A 24,923-nucleotide genomic window follows, 5' to 3' on the forward strand; every position below is an offset into this window, starting at 1 on the left:
AAATAAAACGATCGTAATAAAATCTGGGTCCCACACTGTATTAGGATCGCTCTGTTTTGGATATCCCTAGGCGGCCCATGGCATTTCAAAACCAATTTTCATCAAATAAACATTGAATCCCTCTTGGAATTACATGCGCTTTCATATTTCATAAGAGCTTTCTCACTTTCTCACCAAAAAATGATAAAAACCTGAAGTCAGGCTTCAACCAAAATTGTACGATTCCTTTAACCATCTTTGAAAATAGGATTGTTAAGTATTCCTTTTGATATCATAAATTGGTCATTTTCATTTATGTTGTTTTTCACAGATAATAATAGTGATGATCGTTTTGCAATAAAAGTTTATTTTTTGTTTTTTTGTTTGTTTTAGAAGAAAACAGAATTGTACAGTCATGAATTTGGGTATTGATGAGAACTGGCAGAATCTACAATTGCCCCATACAATGCTATATGTTTGTACATGCACTTATTGATTTTCGTTGTGTTTGTTTGCTCTCAAGCTGCTCAATTTGAGCTTTGAAATAGTGCCTGTCAACTCGGTATAGCTGTATGTTTACCAGTGTGTTTAAAATAAAAGAAGAAATCCACCCAAAAGTCTTATAAATTTCATAAGAAAGAGAAAAAGAATCCCCGCAGAACAATACAAAAATGATCAAAATCGGATAAGAAATAAGGAAGTTATGACATTCTGAAATTTCAAAATTTTTCGGAAGACAATTCTTGACCATAAGTTTGTCATAATATTCAAATCATCAAGTAAATGACGACTTCATGCTTTCACAATTTAATTCTTATTACACAAATGACAAAAGTTTCATATTTCACCTCTCCCAAACTTGCTTAGTAAAACCACCCAACTTGGCATGGGAACATGATTTTACTTGTATTAGCTAAATACCTTTTCCCCGAATTTCATAAAGTAACAAGCATGAAAAATGAAATCATCAGTCGACTTATTTGAATATTTATATAGACTGCATGGTGAAAATATTTTCCGAAAAAATGTGAAATTTCAAAATGTCATATATCTTCCTTAGAGTATCTTATCCTGTTTTTGCCATTTTGCTAAACCTGGCGTTCTGTATAGGGAATTTTTGTTCTTTCTTTTGAAGTTTACTTATTTGGGATGGATTCCCTCTTTAATATAAAGAACAAAGAGACATTTTTTTTCATAAAATGAACTGCCCGGGACAAAACGGCCCAATCAAGTGGTCCTTTTGCCACTATGGCCCGTCTTACCCGAGGCCTCGGGTAAAACGGCCCATGGTAAGAACAACAAATCATATTGGATTCTATTCAGACAATAAAGCATTTTCTTCGATTTAATCAACGTGGATGGGTAGCAATATGTGACAACTTCATATACACCAAAGTAAATTTCCAAATGCGCCTCCAGGTCCTTCATTAAACTTTGATCCGTATATTGGCAGTATGGCCTATAGTATGTAATATTAGTATATAGAAGGAATGACACGATAGAGAAATGCATCAATTAATTGGCAATTGGTATTTATTAAAATTCCAAACTTGGGGGACTCCCCCTTCGTCAGCGATTTTAGGTATTTGAAATTTTTAATTTCTATATCAGTGGCCAATGGGGGCGGGGGGGGGGGGGGGGACACCGGCGTCGCTTTTTAATTTTTGCGCCAGAAAATTGCGCTGAAGGTTTCTTTTTTTCCCTTCTTGTCAGCCGATGGAAACCCGGAAGTGGCAAGAGAAACGAAAAATTGCAAGCGAGCTTTTTTTAAAAAAAAAATTCTTTTGCTTGCAGCTGATTAGACCCGGAAGTGGCACCAGATTTTTTTTTTTGCACTCCCCCCCCCCCCCTACGGGACACTGTCTATCATGTCATTTGTATACCCATGGACCCTACAGGGTCCATGGTATACCGGTGTGTAAAATAATGCGTGAATATTAATTTGTTTTATATAATGCATAATTATAAAATATTAACATTTTAATGCTATATGAATAGGCCTGAACACATAAAAATAACACTCCTTATGGGTAACCGTACTCAATCATACAAGTTAATGGCTTTGGTTGGGGTGTGTAAGGGAGGCACAATACTAGTAATATAGAATGCATAACTTCAAGATCGACCAGTAAATGCTGCTGAAACGACAGTAGATCGTAGAGAAACCATCTGCGATGCATTTCTAATTTCGTCGTCGCCGTCACTGACGTAAATCTGTACGTCAGCATACTATAATCGTGTCGACCCTACCCCACCCCAACGGTACCAGTCTTGCTCCTATCGATCCTGTGAGTGCATGCAACCCCACGCAGCTGCTGTATGGTGCACTGCGTTGACTTTCCGTTCCCAATCCTCCGTGCACACAAAATACGAGCGATGCGATCTCCCGTACCTTACCTGTACCCACGTCACCCGCGTTTGCTTTGCTTCGTGTGTGTTTGGAGACAGATCTAGAACAAGAGGACGCGACCCATAATTGTACCGCCAGCTGTTACGCCGGGTCAACCTTTACAATTGTTTGTCAGGACCAATTTTCTTCACCAATAATTCTTTCAAGGCGTCTGAAGTAGATCTGTTAGAACATGACATCAATGTTTTCTGTTCTAGTGGCGCTATCGGCGCTCTCTTTCCTCCTTGTAACAGCTTCGTCGATGGAAGATGTAGCCAGTCGACGAGAAGAGTGGGAACCCTACGGTCAACAATATTTGGAAGATGTTTTGTCAGATACCCACGCAGAGTGCCCTTCTATTACCACTTTATATTCAAATGGAACCAGCAAAGATGGCAGAAAACTTATGGTTATCATTATTTCAGACAATCCTGGCGTCCATGAAGTCGGTAAGATACTCGTAGTTTTATTCATATTCCTGAGGTAGAATTACATGTCTGTAGAGGTAGCGCCAGCCACAGGCACAGTGCAGTGCCAGTGTTGCTGTTTTATGTCAGTGTCAGTGATCATGAGCTAAATGATGGCCGGCCGTATTACTATTGACTACACTCAAGTAAAATCGAATTCAATCACGCATAAGACCTACACAACTCGAACTGTATTCACCTCACGTACATGTAACAGTAGACTCTTCTATGAGCACACGTCTCATCAAAGTCAATTCAAACTTCATCTTCATTGGCATGATGGACTGATGTGATGCTGGTAAAAGTTGTACTCCTGCATCCTGGCAGTCCTGAGGTCTGCCTCTGCCAGCTGGGCTCTAGTACATCGTATATGGTACTCTATTGGTAGGAGAGGCTGAGCGAGAGTTGATCGTATTACCAAAGTTTTTTGTTTTGTTTTTTCGTGGCTCTGAATTCTGTAGACTAACAGTTAGTCAGAGGATGAAATTTCTGTCAAAAATTGCACCAGTTTTTCACAAAATTCTGAAAATTACGAATTTGGCAAAATTATGAATTAATATTGGAATATTTACTATGTTTTTTTGAAAATAGACAGAAGTTCAAATATACCCCTCTCCAAAAAGTTGTCTTTTTGCATTATAATTCCGGACACGATTTTCGTAATGGAATAATCAACGTCTTTCGCACTTTATATTTGCGCCAGAATCACAATTCATACCCTCGAATCACCAATACATTCTTACCGAGGGGACGACAAAGAAAAAATCGGCAAATGAGGCTCAAATTTCGTATTTTACGGTAAAATGTCTATTAGCTTAAACATTTCAAACAGTTCACGCGATAAAACCTTGTGAAAAATTGATAACTTCTTCTAAATCTGAGGTAAAATGTGAATATCTGTGCGTTTTTACATTTTTATGTCATGTTTTTTTACGATTTTGGTCTGTACAACATTCTGTGAGGCTACGAAGTCTCGCACGTATTCAACGTTAGTAGTACGCGAAAACGTGCATGTCCGGAATTACCATGCTCTCCAGTAATACCATACCTGTACAGTGCTATATGGACACGTGATGATATGGTCGTATTATTATGGATCTGTATAATTTGATAGTTAATTTAGATCTTGGCTATGACTGTATAATACATTGTAAGTTATAAGATGTATGACTTATTTGGTGTTTACAGGTCTATCTAGTCTAGATCTACTACCAGTACAGTATTTTAGTAGGGATGCAATACATAAATTGAATGCCTGCACCTAATTGCAATACCACCGGTATCTCATGGAGGCCTGAGCCTGATATCAACTCAAGAAAATCTTATTTAGAACACATCTAGATTCTGTATCTACATTGTAGTTGATACAACATTAAGGTTGTGTTGACTCTTCGATCTTCAAAGGATATGAATGACCAACTCACTGCCCAAATTTGCATGGATATGTGATGTTTGTCCGATCTTTTTTAGAGCATATTTAGGCTGAGGGTCAAACAATTACTATTAATTGCTAGGAGCATGTGTATGTTTTACTGTATAGTGAATCCAAGGTCAAGGTGCCAGTGCTACAGTACTACAGTGCTACAGTGCTACAGTACAGTATTTGAATGATGATGATAGAAATAAAAATGGCAATGATCGTACTCAGTAATAGGGCTACTGATGATGATCTAATTGTCATCATAATAACAATAACAATGACATGAATAGTAATGATGATGAAAATATTTATAATGATGATATCAATATTAAGTGATCAGTGACAATGTACAATGTAATTGTTCATACAATGTTATTCCTTCACTTCTTGATACTGTAAAGTCTGTAAGATTGTTTAAATTATTATTACTGTCTCAAGAATCACACCCACACCTACACTGTACAACTACAAGACGACTGAACATTAGTTCCTGAGACAATTGCTTCAGTCTTATTTTTTCATTTTTTCCAAGGACTTAAAACGTACACCTGTAGAGTGTAGGGTTATGTTAGGGTTGTGATAGGGTTTTAAGTTTGATAATTATCAGTTTAGTTTGATGTGAAGATAAGGATTTGTATGTTTCAGGGTAGAGTTTATGTTTGGCTTAGCATGCAGATATTTCATGGGAGCAATTATGGCAGGGGCAAATGTCATGGAACTCACCTACAATTGTACAAAAACTTTGTAGAGTATTCTTGCCAGCTCAATTAGAAATGCTACAAAGTCAATAGTACCAGTAGCAACCAGTAGAGTACCCAGTATGACAGATGTCATGATGAAGGATTGGTAAATAAAATCTACTTGTATCATATAGTACTTACAAAGTACCCAGGCTTCATATGAAGAGTGTGATTGCGAACAGGGTACTGTCAATGCCAATTTCAAACATTTCAAAAATGAGTTACAATGTTACACTCTGACTGAAAATATCCCATGTTTCCTTGTTATCACAAGAAATAATTTTGAAATTACTATGCATTATTGAAAATGCGGTATCCCACAATTCCTTATCTTCCTTGTTTCTAGTGTTTGTTTCTTTTTGTTTTCAATTCCATGAGAGTGGAATTAACTTGTTTTGCAGTCAAACTTTTCATATACAATGTATTAGCCATTGTCAGTTGCATTAATTTATATTGTTTTGGCTAATTAAACTGAGGTCATGCAAATTCCATCCATACATCCACTACATCGATTGTATTCTAGCTGTGTGAATTTTCTTTGTGTTCTGTGTGAACTACAGTACTTACAGTGTTGTAGCAGTAACATCAGTCTCTTTCTAAAAGCACACATGGACAAGGGGATAATTCAAGTCAAGGCTCATTGTTGTCTGTATGTTCATTGTTTTCTGTCTGGAATCTGAGCTTTTGAAGCTCTCATGGTATTTCACAGTAAGCATGAACAATTGAGGTCAACACCCACAGTGTAATAGCCGTGAAATACAAACAATACATACAAATACGATATAATGTGTTCAAGTAGCAGGTACAGTACACATCGATCAATATCTCATGAGAATTGTCAAGGATATCAAGTACATGTAAGTACACAGTGTACATGTGTACAGTATACATGCAATATTAAAGGTACTAGCCCACATTTGCAAACCCACGAAAATCAAAACTGCATAAAACAGGTCCAATATGACTTCAAGTACAAGTTATACATTGTAACAGTAACATACCTCACCTGTCGCTCTTTGTCTATACCATTCGATAAAAGAAAGAAAATCATCGTTTTAAAATCAATTTTCAAACCGGGTCAACCCGACCCAAAATCGAATTACGAGCGCGGGCTATAGCTACGTACATTGTACATGTGACACGTACATGTACGTGGACCGGAGCTAGTGAGCGTTATACGCATGCATACGGATTACGGTGCATTTTCATTTATTTTTATGAAAGTAATGGACTAATTGGAACGAAATTTTACACAGGTGTTACTGCAATCATACCCAAACTCCATGCTAACTATGAGACCAATTGCTGCAGGTTTACAAATGTGGGCTAATACAAAGTACAAAATTATGTGTTAATTATAAATAATACACGTGCTTTGACAGATGAGTTCAACCTTTGATCCCAATATGCAATAGTACTACAATGTATTGTATGTACTGTAAGTAATGTACGGGTATCGCAAAAGTTTCAACATGACTCCAAATGCCTCTACAAGTTGTAAGTAAAAATTTTGATGAACATTTTTTTCTCTCTCTCTCTCTCTCTTGCTGAGGTACAGTAAAAGCACCATGAACTTTAATGACAACAAAAACAAAACTAAATGGCAATGCTTTGTTTGAAATTGCTCAAAACTGGCTACAACAGTGTGGATTTAGCTTTTCAGATACATGTACAGTTATGTACATGTATGTAAAAGTATGGCTGTAGCATCTTCTGATATGGCTTTCACTTAGGGTGGGATTTCACGGAGCACGCGAACGATTTGCGAAGGACGCGAATGGCAAGATCCAGCATTCGCATTTTAGTCTGCAAACGATCGCCAAACAAACGTGAGGGTTCGGAAGCGTCGTCAATTGTTCGCGAATGTCGTTTTTACTTCGGCGAGAATTTCAAGAAAGTTTGAAATTTGTTGCGAACCTTTTCCGCACACTTGGTCGTGATTTGCTCGTGAATTGTTCTCGAAAGTGTCTTTAAAGCCTCGGTCTGTGCGCAAGACCTTCGCAAGACACGCGCGATGTTCGCAAAATGTTCGTGAAACCCCAAACAGACTCCGAAACTTTAGAGAATGTCTCGCGTATGTTACGCGAAATCTGCGAAGTTTTTCCGATCATTTTACGACGTAATCGCAAACTGTTCGCGTGCCTTTTGAGACATTCTCGCGAACGTTTAGCGCACATTGGGGGATGTATGACCTATACGTTTTCTACAAATAAAAATCGTAGCATACATCTAAACATCAAGAAATTATTCACAACTATAGTAACAAAAGAAATTAAAGACTAGCAAAGAGAAATAAATGTTTGATATACAAAAAAAAAAATCGCAGAATACACTTGAAATTAATCTAAAGTATGTAAAATTTCATTTGAACTATATAGAGATTATGTGTTGGAGGAACTGCAAAAAAAAAAAAAAAAAAAAAAAACCCAAAACGATCAAATGCTTTACTGGTGAAGATACGTCCTAGGAAAAAAAATGTAGGCAAGCACACGATAGAGAAATGAGAGAAAAAGAAAGGAGAAAGAGAGGAAAGAAAAAAAAATCAACTCAAGACAGCTTCCACCTCTCCTTGGGTACATTTTCTCCCATGATTATTGAAAAATGTTCGTTGTTCGCATTTCCGTCGCGTGTTCTTAGTGTTCGTAACATGCTGTACTTTAGCAATGATACACACGACATTCGCACATACGTCGTGGAAACTTCGCACAAATTGCGCAAGAATAGTTTTCGGGTTCATTGTCGGAAAACATTCGGAGAAAAACTTTTCCGAATGTTGCATTTTGTCATTCGCGTCCTTCGCAAATCGTTCGCGTGCTCCGTGAAATCCCACCCTTAGGAAACAGAAAAGTGCTGTACAATTGTACATAGTGCATTTGTAATGTCCTTATCAATATCAATACAAATGTTGCAAATTTTCACACCAGTAATTTTTTTACGCCCGTCCTGGTATTAGATGAAGTTGATGTTTTGATTCCACTGAATCATAATAAATTTGTGTTTAAACATACAATGTATTGTATACCTGTAGCAAGCAAAAATTGTAACCATATAGAAACTTGGCAGGTACAAACTTGTATCATCCCTAGGAGTATAGGATCTCAATTCCTTCAAAAAATGGGCACCATCATGCCCCACCTGGGGGCCCAAGAGGGCCCAAACCCCACAAATTAAAGGAATCTTAAAAAAAAAAAAAAAAAAAAAAAAATCATCTTCTCGTCTAGAACTAGAAGGTACAATACTATATGATGAGATACATAGTAAATCAATGACTGTTGTTTCAAGTGATGCCAGAATCAGGGGTGCCCCCTTTGGGACCCAGGGTAGGGGGAGAGGTGGGATTGGTCCAAATGGGAACCTACGTACATGTACATTTTAGATTGAACATGTTCTTTTTGAAAACCCCTTGTTGAATTTTCACCAAACTTTGTAGGTAGCATTCCTAGAGGGTTTCGATCTTAAATTGTTCAACTGGGCACCATGCTTCCGTTGGGGTCCATGCCTCCAGCTCTCAAAGCTGCCCCTGCCCCGAGTTTCGAATGTTCTCGGGTATTAAAAAGTCTGCAAGAATGCATGAAAGGTAAACTTGCAATACTCAGGTGAGCGCGAGACCCCTGGGTCCCTTGTTGGCCTAGTTTCTTTTGCGCAAAATGTGCAAACATTTTCACTTTTTCAGTACACTGGAGACTGTATGACCTCATGGCAGATGGTCCTGCTAATAAATTAATTTTGTAATGAGTTCAGTTTCACCCACTCCATGTTGGCACAGCTGTATTTTGTATAATGTTTAGTACGTTCAGTAACACATACATTGTACACACTGTACCTGGTATTTTGATTATTTACCATACTACTGTGTACCATATATGACAAAAGTGTGTAAGGTATTGTGTAATGTACTGTGTATATGCATGTAGAAATGTAGGCAGAGCAGACAGCAACATCAAGTTTTCAGCATTGCACCAAGATAGTGGGTTGGGCCGTTAACAGAAATTATAATTTTTCTCAAAATTTAACCGCTCAGTCATGAAATTGTCGGGGAAGTCCTGATTCGTGAAATACAATATGTACATTGTACTGTATGCCTTGCTAAATGGCATACATGTACATCTGTACATGTTTTGTACAGTATCATGTGTACAGTTTTGTGGTTCTCATCCCCAGACTACCCTGTGAAACATGACACAAAACACGCAAGAGTGCTTTGTTTGTGAAACACGATATAAAACTCCCTATTTTGTAGTGTTGTTTTGTAACTACTGTTTCTGAAATCTTGTACATGTGTAAGTGCAACTTAAGATGCTTTTAGAAAAGCTGGAGCCTGCAGTTTTTATTGTTCACAACCATGAGAAAAATGCTGCACTAGATTTTAAACATTCATTTGCAATCAGCTGTGACTGACAACTACATTCTGTAGGTACATGTTTCTCATGTACATTGTACATTTGTATTGACTATAATTAAGCCTTAGGCCCCTACATCTTGTGTAGGTCAAGTCTTCTAGCGGCAGGGACAAGGCACGACACAGTGACAGTATAGTACATTTGATATGACTGTACATCACAAAACCAACAAAAAGTTGCACCGCTTGATTTGAATACATGTGGACTAAAAAAAAAAAAAATGAATCGGGTCAACCCAGTAAATCTTAAGTTTTTTATATATTCTGAAAGAGCTGTTTTTCTACATTATTTTAAGTGTAGGATCATAAAACAAATGAGAAACTGCATATTTTCATCAGTTTTTCTATAACACTTTATTTTTAGAATGGGGTGATTAGATATACAGGCCCATTTTCATTTCATAAAAACCCTGAGTTACTCACACTTCACTCTCAAGTCTACCCACTGAAGGCGAATCCTGAGTACATGGTGTACAATTTGTATACTCGGGTACGATGTAGGTGTCTATGGGAAATGTGTGTTGTAGCAAAATCAGCCCGTCCTCAACGGGTCAATAACTTTTAAAAGGATGATGCTGCTGCTTTGAATTAATTATTAATTTGAATTAATTATTAATCATGGACAGAGCATGCTCAATTTCAGCTTCGTCTGATAATCTCTTCATTGTTGTTGCTATGGGAGTTTACATCCTGTTTTATGTCCTATTCATTGCATGCTACTTGTTTGTAGCATGGCTTGGTAGAGATTACTGGTATTAAAGCGCTTGAATAGACCCTTCACTTTGTAGCCTCTTTTCTCAGTTTACTCTTTTTCCAGAGTGTGTGATTTCTTCCCAATATTTAGATTGATTAGGAGATTCCATTTGAATTGAGTTAAATTCGTGTACATCAATTTAAAGCTTAAAGGCATAATTTACCATTTGCAGATGAAAGCATTAGTGCTATAAAATAGTTCTAAAATGTGAGTTAGGGATAGAAACAACCACTGTCAAAATTTGAATCCGTATAATCGATGTTAAGTGTTGTTAAATACACAAAATGTGAACAATAGCTATAATAAAAATTTTTCCAGACTAAACCGTATACAGTTACGGTTTATTGAGAAAAACCCTGATATCTCCTCATATTTTAGGTTTTATTGCAAATATTTCATATGGTAGGATGTTTTATGATACAACAGACCTACACATGTGCATCAAATATGATATCTTGAAAATTTTTGAAATCACTGCTCCCAAAGGTAAACTAGACCTTTAAAATCTGCTTTTTCAGTATCTGCCCTCAACTAAAAATCCATATCTGGCAATTTTTTGTTGGTTTTGTGATGCAGGGTATATACAGTAGTACATTGTACTTTTAATCGTCATTGCCAGTCCTTATCAATACCACATGAAATACATGTAGGTTAAAGGTATTGTTTACCATTGGCAGCAGTGATTTAAAAAATTTTCAAATTATTACATGTGATGCACATTATGGGTCAGTTGTATCACAAAACATCATATCATATAAGAATTTTGCAATAAAGCCTAAAATATAAGGAGATCAGTATTTTTCTTAATAAACCATAACTGTAGATGGTTTAGTCTTGAAACATTTTTATTATAATTATTGTTCACATTTTGTATAAACAAAACTAAAGATTGATTTCACTGATTCAAATTTTTACAGTGGTTGTTTCTATCCCTGACTCACATTTTAGAACTATTTTAAAACGTTAATGCTGGATTTTTGTTTCTTGTGCAAATGGTAAAGTATGCCTTTCAAGGGATGGTACAGTTTTGGTTGAGCTGGGGCATCAGGTTTCCAAGTTTTTGTGAGATAATGAGAAACCTCTTATGAAATGTGAAAGAGCTTAATTCTGAAGAGGAATTTAAAGTTAATTTGATGAAAATTGTTTCTGAAGTGACTGAGGTATCCAAAACAAAGCTACACTAATAAGAGGTGGGACCCATCTTTTATTAGGATCACTTTGTTGTCCCCGCCGAACGAGTTCGAGCAGGGGACTATGAAACGGGCTCCGTACGTGTGTGTGTCTGTGCGTCCGTGTGTGATCAAAATGTTACTTTTGCTACTTCTCTGTCATTTATGAGCCAATTTTGATTCTGTTTGCTTTATATGATAGCACTACATGGGAGCTTTGAAACTTCTACACAGAATTTCAGTTGTGACCTTTGACCTTGACCTTTGACCTATATTGTACATTTTGCTACAAAATGCTACTCCTTCGCCATTTCTAACCCGATTTCGATTCCGTTTGCTTTATGTGATGGCACTAGGTGAGGGCTTCAAAACTTCTACACAGAATTTTGACCTTTGACTTCTTTGACCTTTGACCTTGATTTTTTACCTATATTGCACAATTTGCTACAAAATGCTACTTCCGGCAGGGACATATATTACGCACCGAGTAATTTCTACTTTTCCTTGTTTTACCTTGCTTTTGGATGTTTTCTTCAAATACACTTTGAATTCCTATTAGAATATCACATGCTCTTTAACATCCCATTGAGTGGTTTCTAAGTATCTCACAAAAAAAGATTATGAATCCTCACCTCAACCAATACTACACTAGCCCTGTAATTCATTCAGTTCAGGTCAAAGGATGATAAAGTGCAGAAGATGTTGATGTTGAAAAAGAAAACCAGCAGAGGTGGATGATAAAAATATTTGTTTGATGAAGCTTTAATTATGGTGTAAACTCATCATTCTTGTTTGAGAGAGCCCAGTAACATTTTACGAATGTACAATTTTGTATGTCTGTGACTGTGAATGTGTCTAACATGTTGTCTCATTCTGATTTGTGTGCAGGGGAGCCAGAGTTCAAGTATGTCGGCAACATGCACGGCAATGAGGTCGTTGGCCGTGAGATGCTGCTGCGCCTCGTCCGGTACCTCTGCCAGGAGTACAACGCAGGGAACCCCGCCATCAAATGGCTGGTGGACAACACTCGCATCCACATCATGCCCTCAATGAACCCAGATGGCTACCAGGCTGCCCTGCAGGAGGTGAGCTCATTTTGATCACATTTTGATCTGATTTTGTGACAACATCCATTTCCCATAGTCACCTGCCCAATTATACTTGGGGCTCATCCCGAACAGGTTAACAGTGTGTTAGTTGTCATTTCCTTGCACTCATCCTGGATGGAATGAAACAAAAACAAAAACCTGAATAAAAATGATAAGCATAATTGCAAGATGAGTCCTGGGCAGTACATTAGCAGGGGCCCATTGGCCCGGGACAATTAAAAATTAATTTTGGGCCACCAAATTTCCAAAAAGGTTATTTTTTGTGGCCCGATCGGGCAGTTAAACATCCAAATAAAAAATCACATTTCCTTTTACTTCAGGCCACTACATTTTATTCCCACGCCACCAAAATTTCAAATTCAAAGATTTTGGTATCTCAAACAAGCCACCAGAGAAAATGCCAGTGTCGAGCTCTGTGAGTCTCTCTCTCTCTCTCTCTCTCTCTAAAAAAAAAAGAAATTCTTCAATCCCCTAGACGACAAAGTTTCAGCAGGATACTGTATAGTGGAACTTTTTCATGGTGTGGAAATTTTGTGTATTTCGTGCAACCGGAAGCTAGAGCCAAAAATAAAAGCATGTAAATATTTATGCGTGCCATAATGTTCCTGATTCTGTGGAATGAAAAACACTTTACTTGGCCCAGCACGAAAAAATTGGGCATGCTAAAATATCCACTTTTACAGTACTGTGGTTGCAGAGTACACCAAGCTGCTGCTTTGTCATCACATTTCTTATTTGCACCTCATGATGGCCTCATTTCCCTTGTGGATTTCTTTCAAATTTGGTCAGTGCATATTGTCTTAGGTGATAGTATAGTGTTCTAGCATTCTGATGTTTGACCCCAGCAGAATAATACTGACCCAGATGTTCCATGTCTCGATTGAAGTTTTAATCACTCGAAAGTTATTGTTGTTCAGGGCGATACATTTGCAATGCATGGTGATGAACAATTCTAGCCATTTATTGAGCTGGCACTTGAGCACTGTGATACCTTTATTATAGGAACTCCCCCCCCCCCCCCCCCCCCCACCCCAGTATAATATATTTATCATTTTGTGGAGCAATTTGTATATATTTCACTTTGTTTCATCATGAACATTATTCAAATGAATGAAATTCTTGCATCAAGTTGTTTTTATTGCAACTGATTGACAAATTGTCCTACATCAATGTAATAAGCACTAAATTAATCAGTAATCAATTAATGATTAAAAAAAAAAAACCAAAAGCATGAGCATGCATACTTGAGAAGGTCAGGAAGCTGTACATGTATTCAAATCCTGCCCAAGTATGTATGCCCATGATTTTTTATCATGGCTACTACTAAACACTGATTAATTTGGTACTTATTACGTCTAAATAACATGTTGGACATTTTGTCAATCAGTTGCAATGAACATTTATGTGTACTTTGATTTTTCTTTTTTTCTTTTAGCTATATGGATGCATTTTTTTTTTTTTTTTATTCACTTTATGTCAAACTGTCACGATTTGGCATTTGGCTGCAAGGACGTTATTATCAGTGAACCATTTCAATCAATCAGTCAATAAAATGCTCAACATCCAATGCTAATTTTGCTTCATTGTTTACGCCAATGTCAATCCAGATGATAAGGGCTGGTGAAAATTCCTGGACCATTGGCCGTGCCAATGCTAATGGAATCGACCTGAATCGCAACTTCCCTGACCTGGACAAGATCCTCTTTGAACACACAATGCAAAACAACCACATCACGGCCAGTATCCGTGGAAGGGTATGTCAGTAACATACTGTCTGTCATTTAGGGTTTGATCTCTAGGTAGTTGGAGCCAGTATTTTCAGATGTGATGATCAAGATACATTCAGCTGTAATGAATGTGTTACTGAGGATGTATTGTACAGTATTGTACATCCTACTCATGCTTGCAGAATTAAAATCTTAAATATATAGTCAGTGACCCATACTACATAGAGCAGATTATAGTCAAAATGTTTGTTTTCAGATGTTGAAGCACAAAATCAGTATAATAAAATCATCTACATGTACGTTGTAGGTGGACACTGAAATATTTTAACATCATGAAATTTGGGTGAAGTGCCTGTGGCATTCAATGCGTATAGTGAAAACAAGAACTCTCGCATGCATTTTAAATTCGCAAATCTTGGCTCTCATGAAATTTGTGAAATTAAAATACATGTGAACATTCTTTACAGTAATTTGCATCTTTTGACAATATCATTATCATAACAATTCAATCATAATTTTTGTTTAGGCTTTCTGCTCAAGTAGTCATATGTAGTTTTGTTCGTTTTTGGGTTTTTTTTTTTTTCTCTCTCTCATGAATCACTTAGTACATTGCCATCTTATCTCATCAAGTCCTGGTGGAATTTCCCACTTGAAATCAGTACTGTGTTATCAAATTGGCACCTCTGAATTTCACTTCATATACCATTATCCAAGAAAGACTAGAACAATAAAATCAGAGAGAAAAAAAAAAAGAAACGATACTTGTTCGAGAGAGAAAAATATTGATTTGTCAGAAAGGTTTTGACAATTCATGCATTAATTATGAACATACTGTAGAAGAGGCTTTCCAAAATTCTGCAATAAAAACTGGCTTTTAAGTATTTTTATAACACAGAGGACTGTTGAAAGGGAATTAGTATGAAATTCTTGTGTACCTTATGAAATACTAACAATGAAAAGTAAGTATTATTATAAACAGATAGAGCACCGAACCACATTTACATTGCAGTTTCTTAGAGTTGTTGGGTAAAGGTGATCATCATAGTTCCTTAACCAGTTATGGATCCATCAAAGTTTAAAAGCATTTTTTTTTGGGGGGGTGGGGGAGAGGGTTACATACATGGTTGTATGTAGCCACTTCACAAGGCTTTTATTAGCTTCTTGCATGAAATCTGTCAAAGAGAACAAAACTATCTTTCACATCAAATCATTGTAGAGCTGTTAAAGATTAAGTTTTAGAGGTAGAGCTGTAGTTCATGTTGCTTCATTCTCCAAGTAGTGATTTTATGATGTTTCTATCATTTTAGGGAAGTTGTGAGGCCAAGACATCAACAGCTTGTGCAATATTCATTTACAATGTACCAGCATCACTCACTGGATGAGAGAGACATGTGAATCTTCTCCAGTCTACGTATAACTCACTTACTCTTTGTACAATGTCGATAGAACTCTCACAGATCTTTGTGTTCAGCTCAGCTCATTAAGACATAAAAGTAAATTGTAGGACATGGGACTGGGGATTTATCTTTAAAGGGGAATGAAACCCAAGTATACACATGGATTGAGTGAATACAGCAATATTAGTCGAACACATCAATGAACGCTTGAACAAAATTGGACAATCCGTTCTCTAGAGTTTGGATGCAGCCATCACTGGATGAGAAAATTACAACGTGATGTCATGTATGGAAAACAATGTTTTCTTTTTATCTTTTGCCATACACGTCGTCACAAAATGTTGGATCCTCCTCATCCAGCCATTGCTCCACCAAAACTCATAATTCATAAGTTTTGAACAGATTATCTAATTTTCCTCAAACGTTGCTGATGTGCTCTATTGGATTGATATTGCCGTATTTCCTCAATTCTCATACATATTTGGGTTTCATCCTTCGTTCACCCATGTCAAGCCCTTATTTCATTTGCTTTCTATTTGATTCTATTCTCTATTTACAACGAATGCAAGTTGGAGCCAGAGACAAGAGTAGTCATGGAGTGGCTCGACAGCTTCCCCTTCTGCCTCTCGGCCAACCTCCACGGGGGCGACTTTGTGGCCAACTACCCCTTCGATTCCAGCGTCGACAACAGGGCCCACTACCAAGCTTGCGCCGACGACGCCACTTTCCGGCAGCTGGCCAAGGCCTACTCCATGGTGCACCCGATCATGTCTGACCCAGACCGCAAGTCTTGCGACAAGGGTGGCAATGATATCTTTACTGACGGTATCACCAATGGAGCTGACTGGTACCCACTGAAAGGAGGTCAGCGATAGTTCTTCTTGACTTTCAGAACTCGAGAATACTGTATACGCTATATATTTCATGTGGGTTTTATTTTCGCGAATTTCGCGAGTCGGGAGCTATTCGCGAAATTAACAACACGCGAAAATATTACCTTCCAAAATGAATCCCTTGCCTTGACGATACGAACATTTTACGGCTTACCAAACAGACCATACTGGCTAAGCTTGTTTACGTACATATAGCATGTCCACGTCTAACTACTAGTATACACAGCCCAGTCGCTGTGGTAGCATTCATTGCTAGTAAGTTGAAAATTCACACTTTCTTTGCCACTTCATATTTTCTCTGGTCCCCCAATCGCGAATTTAACCACCCGCGAAAATGTGTGACATCGGCAATTCGCGAAAATTTATGTACGCGAAAATTATAGCGTATACAGTATCATAGTGTTCCCTGCCTTGAATCTTAAGACTACCAGATGCGTTCTTACAAGCATGAATGCCAGAATTTATCAATTGTGTGCCTCAGCTAGATATTGGTATGGGAGACAAGATGTTTGTTTGTCATCTGCCCATGCCCCAGCCTATAATTATTTCTTTCTTGTGATAGTGCAGGTATTACGAGAATTGTTTGAGATGTTTTACTGATGGAGACATATGCTACCATATTAGGATGAACATGTCACTCTTTGGGTTGTGTTTTCAGAGCTCCCAAGCCCACATATTGTATATCCTCTGTTTACCTGCCAAGAATCAAAGAGTGTAGGATGAAATCCAATCAAAGTTTGCATGGATGAATTTATTACACTTTGGGCTGTGTAATCATGATCAGAACTCAAAAGGAGTGTCAGAGGAAATAGATCAAAAGCTTGCACTATGAAGAGGACACCTGCATGTTATTTTTGGGGAAAGCTGTGTGTCGAGTCTACTAGGTTGTTGTTTTTTTCTTTCATATCCTATTGTTTGCTAAAATGCACTGTCAGTCAAATATAGTATTACATATCAAAAGTCAATCCATCTTTTTGAATGTAAGCTGACCGGGCTATCTGCTAATATTGGAGGAGTCACTGAAAAGAATGAATTCAAGGCAACATGTCGGTCAAATTTGTTCAAAATTGGACCTCTGAAATGGGGAACATGCAAATGTGTAAAGTTGAATTGATCATCATGTAAACTGCTGATGATGGGAGATGTAGACATGTAGAGAAGCAGAAAAAGGCATGAAAAGAGTTTTATTTCAGCAATGCTCTTAGCTGTAACCAAGTGAACGGAAACAGCCCCTAAAACAATTATTCTTGCCCAAGGTATTTATTACAAGCTTTTTCACACATAAGCAGAATTTCTGCTGCTTCCAGCACAGACAATAGGAAGGAAGTTGAACCTTTGGTGGTTTTGTGAGTCAGCATTTGTGCCAACAGCAGACTGCAATGGGCCGAATCTTATCTTGCACCACTGTAGGAAATTGATGAGGCTCACTCACATTTTATCGAACTTCAAAAGGCCATGCAACAGTGTGTGTTTGATCACCAGAATGTTATGACTGTGTAGTCCCATGAGCAAAAACCTGTAGGTTACCTAGGCTAAATCCTGACGTTAAGGTCACTATTTGTCTTTTAAAAAGAAAAATAATAATAATAATAACTCACAATGCCGCTGTCACCAATGTCCTTAAAAAAAAAAAAAAAAAAAAAAAAAAAAAAAAAAAAAAATGTGCTCATGTACTGTGCCTGTCTGGCCTTTATTTTCAGTTAAAGCTAGAAGGCTCCTTCTCATTATTGTAAGTAGCCAGCAGCCAGTGCATGTTCCTACCAAAGCCCTCATTCAACAGCACCTTCTACATATTATGCACACATGCACACACAGAACTTTACAAATGGCGTGTGGCTTGTATTGGTATTTAGTTGTAGTGGGATTTTTCGATATGAAATTCATGCACACGCCTATGTGCAATACACACAGATGCGAATGAGCCAAATTTTAGGCTGTATTATGAATGATGGAAAATAAGTAAGAATTGCGACTGTCGCGAGCTTTACAATGTATGTAACAATAACGTTAGTGTAGTAATGCTCTGTAGACAAATTTCCATGTATGTCATTTCTCATTTCTTTTCCATTCCTTCACCAGGTATGCAAGACTACAACTACCTCCACACCAACTGCTTTGAGATCACCCTGGAGTTGGGATGCATCAAGTTCCCAAGCCATCCTGAATTGTTTGAAGACTACTGGCAGGATAACAAACAGTCTCTCCTAGATTACATACAGCAGGTAATTACACTCTCTGTGGATAATATTTATGGTCCCTTATTTTATTCATTCATTCATTCATTCATTCATTCATTCATTCATTTGTTCGCTTGATTTTTCTTTGATTTATTGATTAATTCATCCATCCATTCCATTCATTCATTCATCCATCCATCCATTCTCATTCATCCATTCATTCATTTATGCATTCATGTATTCATTTATTATACCCCCGCCACACATAGTGTGAAGGGGGTATATAGGAATCACTGTGATGTTGGTTGGGCAGCGGGCGGCGGGCGGGCGGTAGAGCGGGCGGGCGGTAGAGCGGGCGGGCGGTCGGTCGGTTGGTCTGTTGCAAAATCTTGCGTCACGAACTCCTCCTACAGTTTTGAAGCAATTTAAATGAAACTTAGGGTAAATGATGATATTGAGGTATAGATGTGCAAGACATGTTTTTTGTGTTTGTCGGACAATGCGTTGCCATGGTAACCATAATTTTACCAAAACCTTATGGATTGAATAACTTCCATAGTATTTAAGCAATCAATTTCGAAATTGGTATCTATGATGATCTATAGGTGTAGTTATGCAAGACACTCTATGGCCCGAATTCACGAAGGTGGTACAAATGAAACCATGGTTTAAACCATGGACAAAAACCATGGAGCACCAAGTGCCGCACAGAATATTTCGTTACGAAATTGGTAATTTCGTCGACAAAATGACCTTTTCCTTAATGAACCAACTTTTGTTCGTGGACGAAATGTTTATTTAGTTACAAAATGTTGTCATTTCGTTACAAAATAATCATTTCATCGACGAAACGACCAATTTTGTAACGAAATATTCCGTGCGACACTTGGCGCTCCATGGTTTTTGTTCATGGTTTAAACCATGGTTTCATTTGTACCACCTTCGTGAATTCGGGCCATAGAGTGTCTTGCATAACTACACCTATAGATCATCATAGATACCAATTTCGAAATTGATTGCTTAAATACTATGGAAGTTATTCAATCCATAAGGTTTTGGTAAAATTATGGTTACCATGGCAACGCATTGTCCGACAAACACAAAAAACATGTCTTGCACATCTATACCTCAATATCATCATTTACCCTAAGTTTCATTTAAATTGCTTCAAAACTGTAGGAGGAGTTCGTGACGCAAGATTTTGCAACAGACTTGTACTTGACAAAGCGTTGCCATGGTAACCACATGTTTTCTTCGAAATCTTGTGGAGTGAACAATTTCCACAGTTTTGCAGCAATTGAAATCAAATTTGGTAGGCATAGATGTGAAACACATAATTTATGTGTTTGTCAAAGCGTTGCCATGGTAACCATAATTTTACCAAAACCTTGTGGATTGAATAACTTCCACATCATTCAAGCAATTAAGGTCAAATTTAGTATGTATGATGATCGGGAGGTGTAATTATGCAAGACACCAATGTGTTAATATAAGAAAAATGTGTTGCCATGGTAACCACTCATTTTTGTATCAAATTGAACCATTTAATCTATGAAGGTGAAATTTGATGTGTATGATGCTCTTTAAGTGTAGTTTTGCAAAATGTCCTTTGTATTTGTATCGGACAATGCGTTGCCATGGTAACCGCATTTTTTTTTTTTTTAATCCTGTGGAGTGAACTTCTTCCACAGTTTTCAAGCAATTGAAACCAAATTTGGTAGGCATTATGGCCCTGAGGTATAGATGTGGAACACATAATATTTGTGTTTGTTACACAAACCGTTGCCATGGTAACCACAATTTTACCAAAACCTTGCAGATCGAATAACTTTTCCATCATTCAAGCAATCAAAGTCAAATTTAGTATGTATCATGATCTAGAAGTGTAGGTTTGCGAGACACCTATGTGTTAGTTTAGGGAAAATGTGTTGCCATGGTAACCACTCATTTGTGTATCAAAATAAACCATTCAAGCTATGAAGGTCAAATTTGGTGTTTATGATGGTCTTTAAGTGTAGTGATGCTGGGGGAAAGCATGTTTCCATTTGCTGTAAGTTTTATACTCGGTGTCAACTCTGTAATTGTACAGTAAACTAAAATTATTCTGTTTCCAATTCGACAAGTGCACAAACTTGGTATTAACATCATTGCCCTCATGACATCACATACTATAAAGCAACACTAGGGGCGGGGATATTAATCACCTTCAGTGATAATTCTAGTTCATTCAGTCAGTCAGTCAGTCATTCATTCAGTCATTCATATATTCATTCATCATCAACATTCAACATCAAACATAAGCCACACAAAGGGAAATAAGTAGCAAAATATTGTGCACTACATACTAATGATGTGCACTCTACGCAAGTACAGTTTCTGCAATATTCTAGTGTTCAGAGCTTGCAGCATGGTCAAATTTCAAGTTGTGGATCACCTGAATATATGTCCATTTTAGAGCAAAAATTTACTGTTTATGCAGGGGTATGGAAACTTTTTCTTCTTCTTCTTCTTCTTCTTCTTCTTCTTCTTCTTCTTCTTCTATTTACCTTTAATGGAAGCGAGAATATTCCATACTCCAACGTCAAAAAATTTGTTGTTCAGCCCTGCTCTCTGTTCAAACTTACACCTCCATTTGATTATGTGTGATTGTCTACAGTTCAGAAGTTTGGCCTTTGCAAGTCACATGCTGAATGTAGATAATTTTTGTCAGTATTTGTGTTTGAAATAATGGAAAGCATTTTATTTCATTTGCGATGACAAGGTACATGCTGGCATCAAGGGAGTTGTGCTCGATGAGAACAATGTCGGGATTCCCAACGCCAGGATCAGGGTCTACAATATTACCTCCAAGTTGCAGAATGACTACATTGACCACGACATCACCTCAGGTCGGTACCTGTCCACAGATTCTAGACTGGAGTTAAAGTGTACCAATACCCTGGAAATCAAATTTGTGTACAGCTAGAATACACGGAAAAACAGCAATAATTCACTTGTGATAGCCCATGAAAGTATGCATGTTTTGTGAACACCATCTTTACAAAACAGAAAAGAAGAGAAAGAACAAAAATCCCACGATGGCAAGGTGCCAGACTTGGGGAAGGGGGAGGGCCTATAAAAAATATAGATAGCACAATCTTTCGATTGAAAGAATTGAGTGATCAACTAGTCTGTTTGAAGTCATGTTTGTTTTTATATACTCTTTAGAATTTACATTTAAACCCCAATAGATAGAAATTGGAGTGACAAAAAATTCCAGTATTTTGCAGAGGGCATGTCTCAAGTATATTCCACAAATATTGCAAACATAATACTCGGGGTATTGGTACACTTTAATTTCTTTTCACTGTAATTGCTCTAACACAGACTGTGTAGAGAGCCACAGCTGATGAGATGCCCATAAGCAGTTTGTGTGCACAGCATGTTTTGGTAGCATCAAATGAATGGATAGAGCACTTGTTTCAGTTTCGATTTCATCCCATGTGTAGACTGATTTAGCATGTATGCCTTTACCAGGCTGGAGGGTGCTCTTTGCTATTTATAGTGACTGTTCTGATTGCATGTGACAGAAAGTCGTACTTGACATTGATCTATAAAATGCAGATGACATCAAATTTGGAATTCTCAGGTCATTGATTCAGGGGCTTGTCATTGTATGCAGAGGGGAAAGATATGATTGTTTGGGTTGTCATATAGCACATCAGGAGATTGCTTCTAATGGTGGTGTATATTTTAAAGCTAAGTTTTGAAGTTTCATTGAAAAAGATTAAATTTTTCATTTTTTATATTTTATATCAATTAATATGTGTGAAATCATAAATTTTGCTCTAATTAAAAAATAAAGCTGATGGCATCCTAATTTTTGGTGACGCCATTCCTTGTAGCATTCCTAACAATGTATTTAAAAAAAAATCTGGTATCAAAATTACTTTCGTATGTATTCTATTGTTTTATGAATTTCTTATGTATTTCCTTGTTTTTTGACCTTTTTTTTTTATCCTACAAAATTTATTTCAGAACCTATTTTAAGAATGATAATGCTAAAATTAATTGATTTCAGCCATTGAAAGTGAAAATAATCATATCTTTTTGAATAAGGTGAGGAAACTCTTTGCATAGACTTTGTACACAAAATCATGTTTTTGAGCCATTTTTGGTCTGACAAGCATGTTTAAAAAGTCATGCAGCGTCATAACTGTATGTCCGATTTTCATGAAAATTGTGTCACAAGATGTGCAAGACTTGAAAGTAAAAAGTCAGCGAGCGGCGCGGTAAAAAAAAATTCATGCGGCAGAATGGTCGCGGAAAATGTCACCCCCCCCCCCCCCGGCCCTTTTAGGGTAAAGATATGACAAAGATTTAAAGGAGCTTATACAGGAATCACTTTCGTTACAGTCAGTCAGTAAGTTAGTCAGTCTGTTGCACACCCTTGTTTGAGTGATTTAAACAGTATTTGACACACATGTTAGTTTCAATATACAGGTGTGTGAGACATGATTTTTGTGTGTGCCAGACCAGGTGTTGCCGTTGTAACCATATTTTAAGAACATTGTGTCTTTTCTCGTTACGAGAGAGGAACATTGTGGTCAATTGTCAACATTCAGTAATTATTCCAGTTTGACATGCTCTTGCTTGCCTCACATATGTGATGAGTCGTGAATCCTTCGCATTATGCAATGTATATATGAGAAATAAAACACTTGTCTCTCCTGTCTGATTCCAGCTCTTGACGGCGACTATTGGCGCCTCCTCACGCCAGGCAAGTACCGTGTGGAGGCTTCCGCCTGCCACTTCCACACCAAGTCCAAGGAATGCGTTGTTGTCCCCGTTCAGCCCCAGGAGGCGGCCAGCGACTGCAGCTTTCAGCTCGAAAAAGACAACAGCCAGTTCGTCCTCGGCTGTGAGCCACCTAAAAGCAAGCTGGACGAGCTGGAAGCGCTGTTTGAGGCACTGCAGAGCAACATGGCCAACCCCGTCTACTAACTGGAGATTTCTGCACGCCATCCGTCTGTAAACTGACCTGCCGAGCCTCCCTTGTTAGAAGGCTTGTCACTGTCCCTGTCCCTTGATGAGACTCACACAACTCACCACCCTTTGTTTAGGATAAAGCAACCAGGGACACATCAAAAACAGAAACAAAAAAAAAAGGCATGCATTCTTGTCCATTCTGCTGACCAGTCCGAATCCAAACCATTCATTCAGGGACCACTCAACGTGGTGCTAGCCTTGTTTTTATAATATTGATGCAAAATGAAATAATAGCAACCAGGTTCAGAATACTGTCATGCAAAATTTAAAAAGCAATTCTCAACCAGCAGGCAGGTTATTTAAGTGATAATCAGTGCATATGAGCCAGATGATATTTGGAGCTCATGCATCTCTCATTATAAACCAACATCTCAGTGACAACTCGCAGGTTATTGCAATCCGTAAGATCTGTCCTTCATCTTCAATTCATGTTCTGATACGTGTGATATCGTATCATTTTACCATTATTTACAAGTGTTAAAAAAAACTGCATTCACTGGAACATTCCAATTCCATGGTAGTTATGCTCTCGCATTAAAAAAAAAAAAGCCATGGCATGCTACAGTATGGAACCTACACACTAAAGAGATTCACCAATATTTGTGTATTACATAAACACCACACACATACACACACAAAAAATGTTACTATAAATCACTCCTCCCTCCTTGCATCTCCTCTTATTGGCGATGACAAACTGTCTCTTACACTCACATATGCACTGTATCGACCAAAACAAATAACATAAAACAAAACAAAACAAAAACAAAAACAGCTAAATTGTGAGAATTATTGTGGTAGCAATAAGCCCAATATAGCTGGCAGTTGTGCTTAGCTGATGTATGTGTAGTTCTGAAGAAAAAATGAAAGAAAAGAGGTTAAACTGTGTCAAAACCAACTCAAACATGTATGCTGGCAAACCCTTGAACACAATATTACACATTGAACTGCTTACATTGATATTTCTGCAGCTATGCCTGTTTGATGGATGTACTGTGGAAGTCTCCCTATCAATTTTCCACATGTGATTACTGTACATTAAGATTAACTGGAATCTCATTCTCTTGGATGTGACAGTATTTAAAGTACTTTCAACATTTCAGGGATGAAAATAATCATTAATATATTTCCGAAATTTCACAAGGGGTTCTCTGACGAGGAGAAAGTTCATCTAATGGCTTTAGATTGGAGCGGTACTAACAAACTAAAACTTCTCATTCTTCTGATTCGCACCCACATGTGTTCTTTTAAATGTTCAAATATTATCAGGACTCC

The 24,923-nt window shown here is 37.6% G+C and overlaps 1 protein-coding gene across 1 annotated transcript; it reads left to right on the forward strand.

Annotated features, from left to right (window-relative positions):
• Window positions 1-2,436: 2,436 nt before the first annotated feature.
• Window positions 2,437-24,349, forward strand: LOC140229316 (carboxypeptidase E-like). The gene is made up of 7 exons (XM_072309591.1): window positions 2,437-2,817; window positions 12,206-12,402; window positions 14,034-14,180; window positions 16,120-16,414; window positions 18,523-18,665; window positions 21,382-21,508; window positions 23,344-24,349. The coding sequence occupies exons 1-7, from the start codon at window positions 2,562-2,564 to the stop codon at window positions 23,601-23,603; spliced, it is 1,425 nt and encodes a 474-aa protein (XP_072165692.1). The 5' UTR covers window positions 2,437-2,561; the 3' UTR covers window positions 23,604-24,349.
• Window positions 24,350-24,923: the final 574 nt, after the last annotated feature.

The sequence above is a fragment of the Diadema setosum genome, chromosome 5 (genome assembly GCF_964275005.1).
Source record: "Diadema setosum chromosome 5, eeDiaSeto1, whole genome shotgun sequence".
In the NCBI taxonomy this organism is placed as follows: Eukaryota; Metazoa; Echinodermata; class Echinoidea; order Diadematoida; family Diadematidae; genus Diadema; species Diadema setosum.

Excerpts from the sequence above, each read along its gene's own strand:
- LOC140229316 (XM_072309591.1), top strand. The coding sequence starts at position 2,562 with ATGACATCAATGTTTTCTGTTCTAGTGGCGCTATCGGCGCTCTCTTTC. Across the intron at positions 12,403-14,033 it reads ACCAGGCTGCCCTGCAGGAG|ATGATAAGGGCTGGTGAAAA; the intron begins GTGAGCTCATTT and ends ATGTCAATCCAG. Across the intron at positions 14,181-16,119 it reads CGGCCAGTATCCGTGGAAGG|TTGGAGCCAGAGACAAGAGT; the intron begins GTATGTCAGTAA and ends AACGAATGCAAG.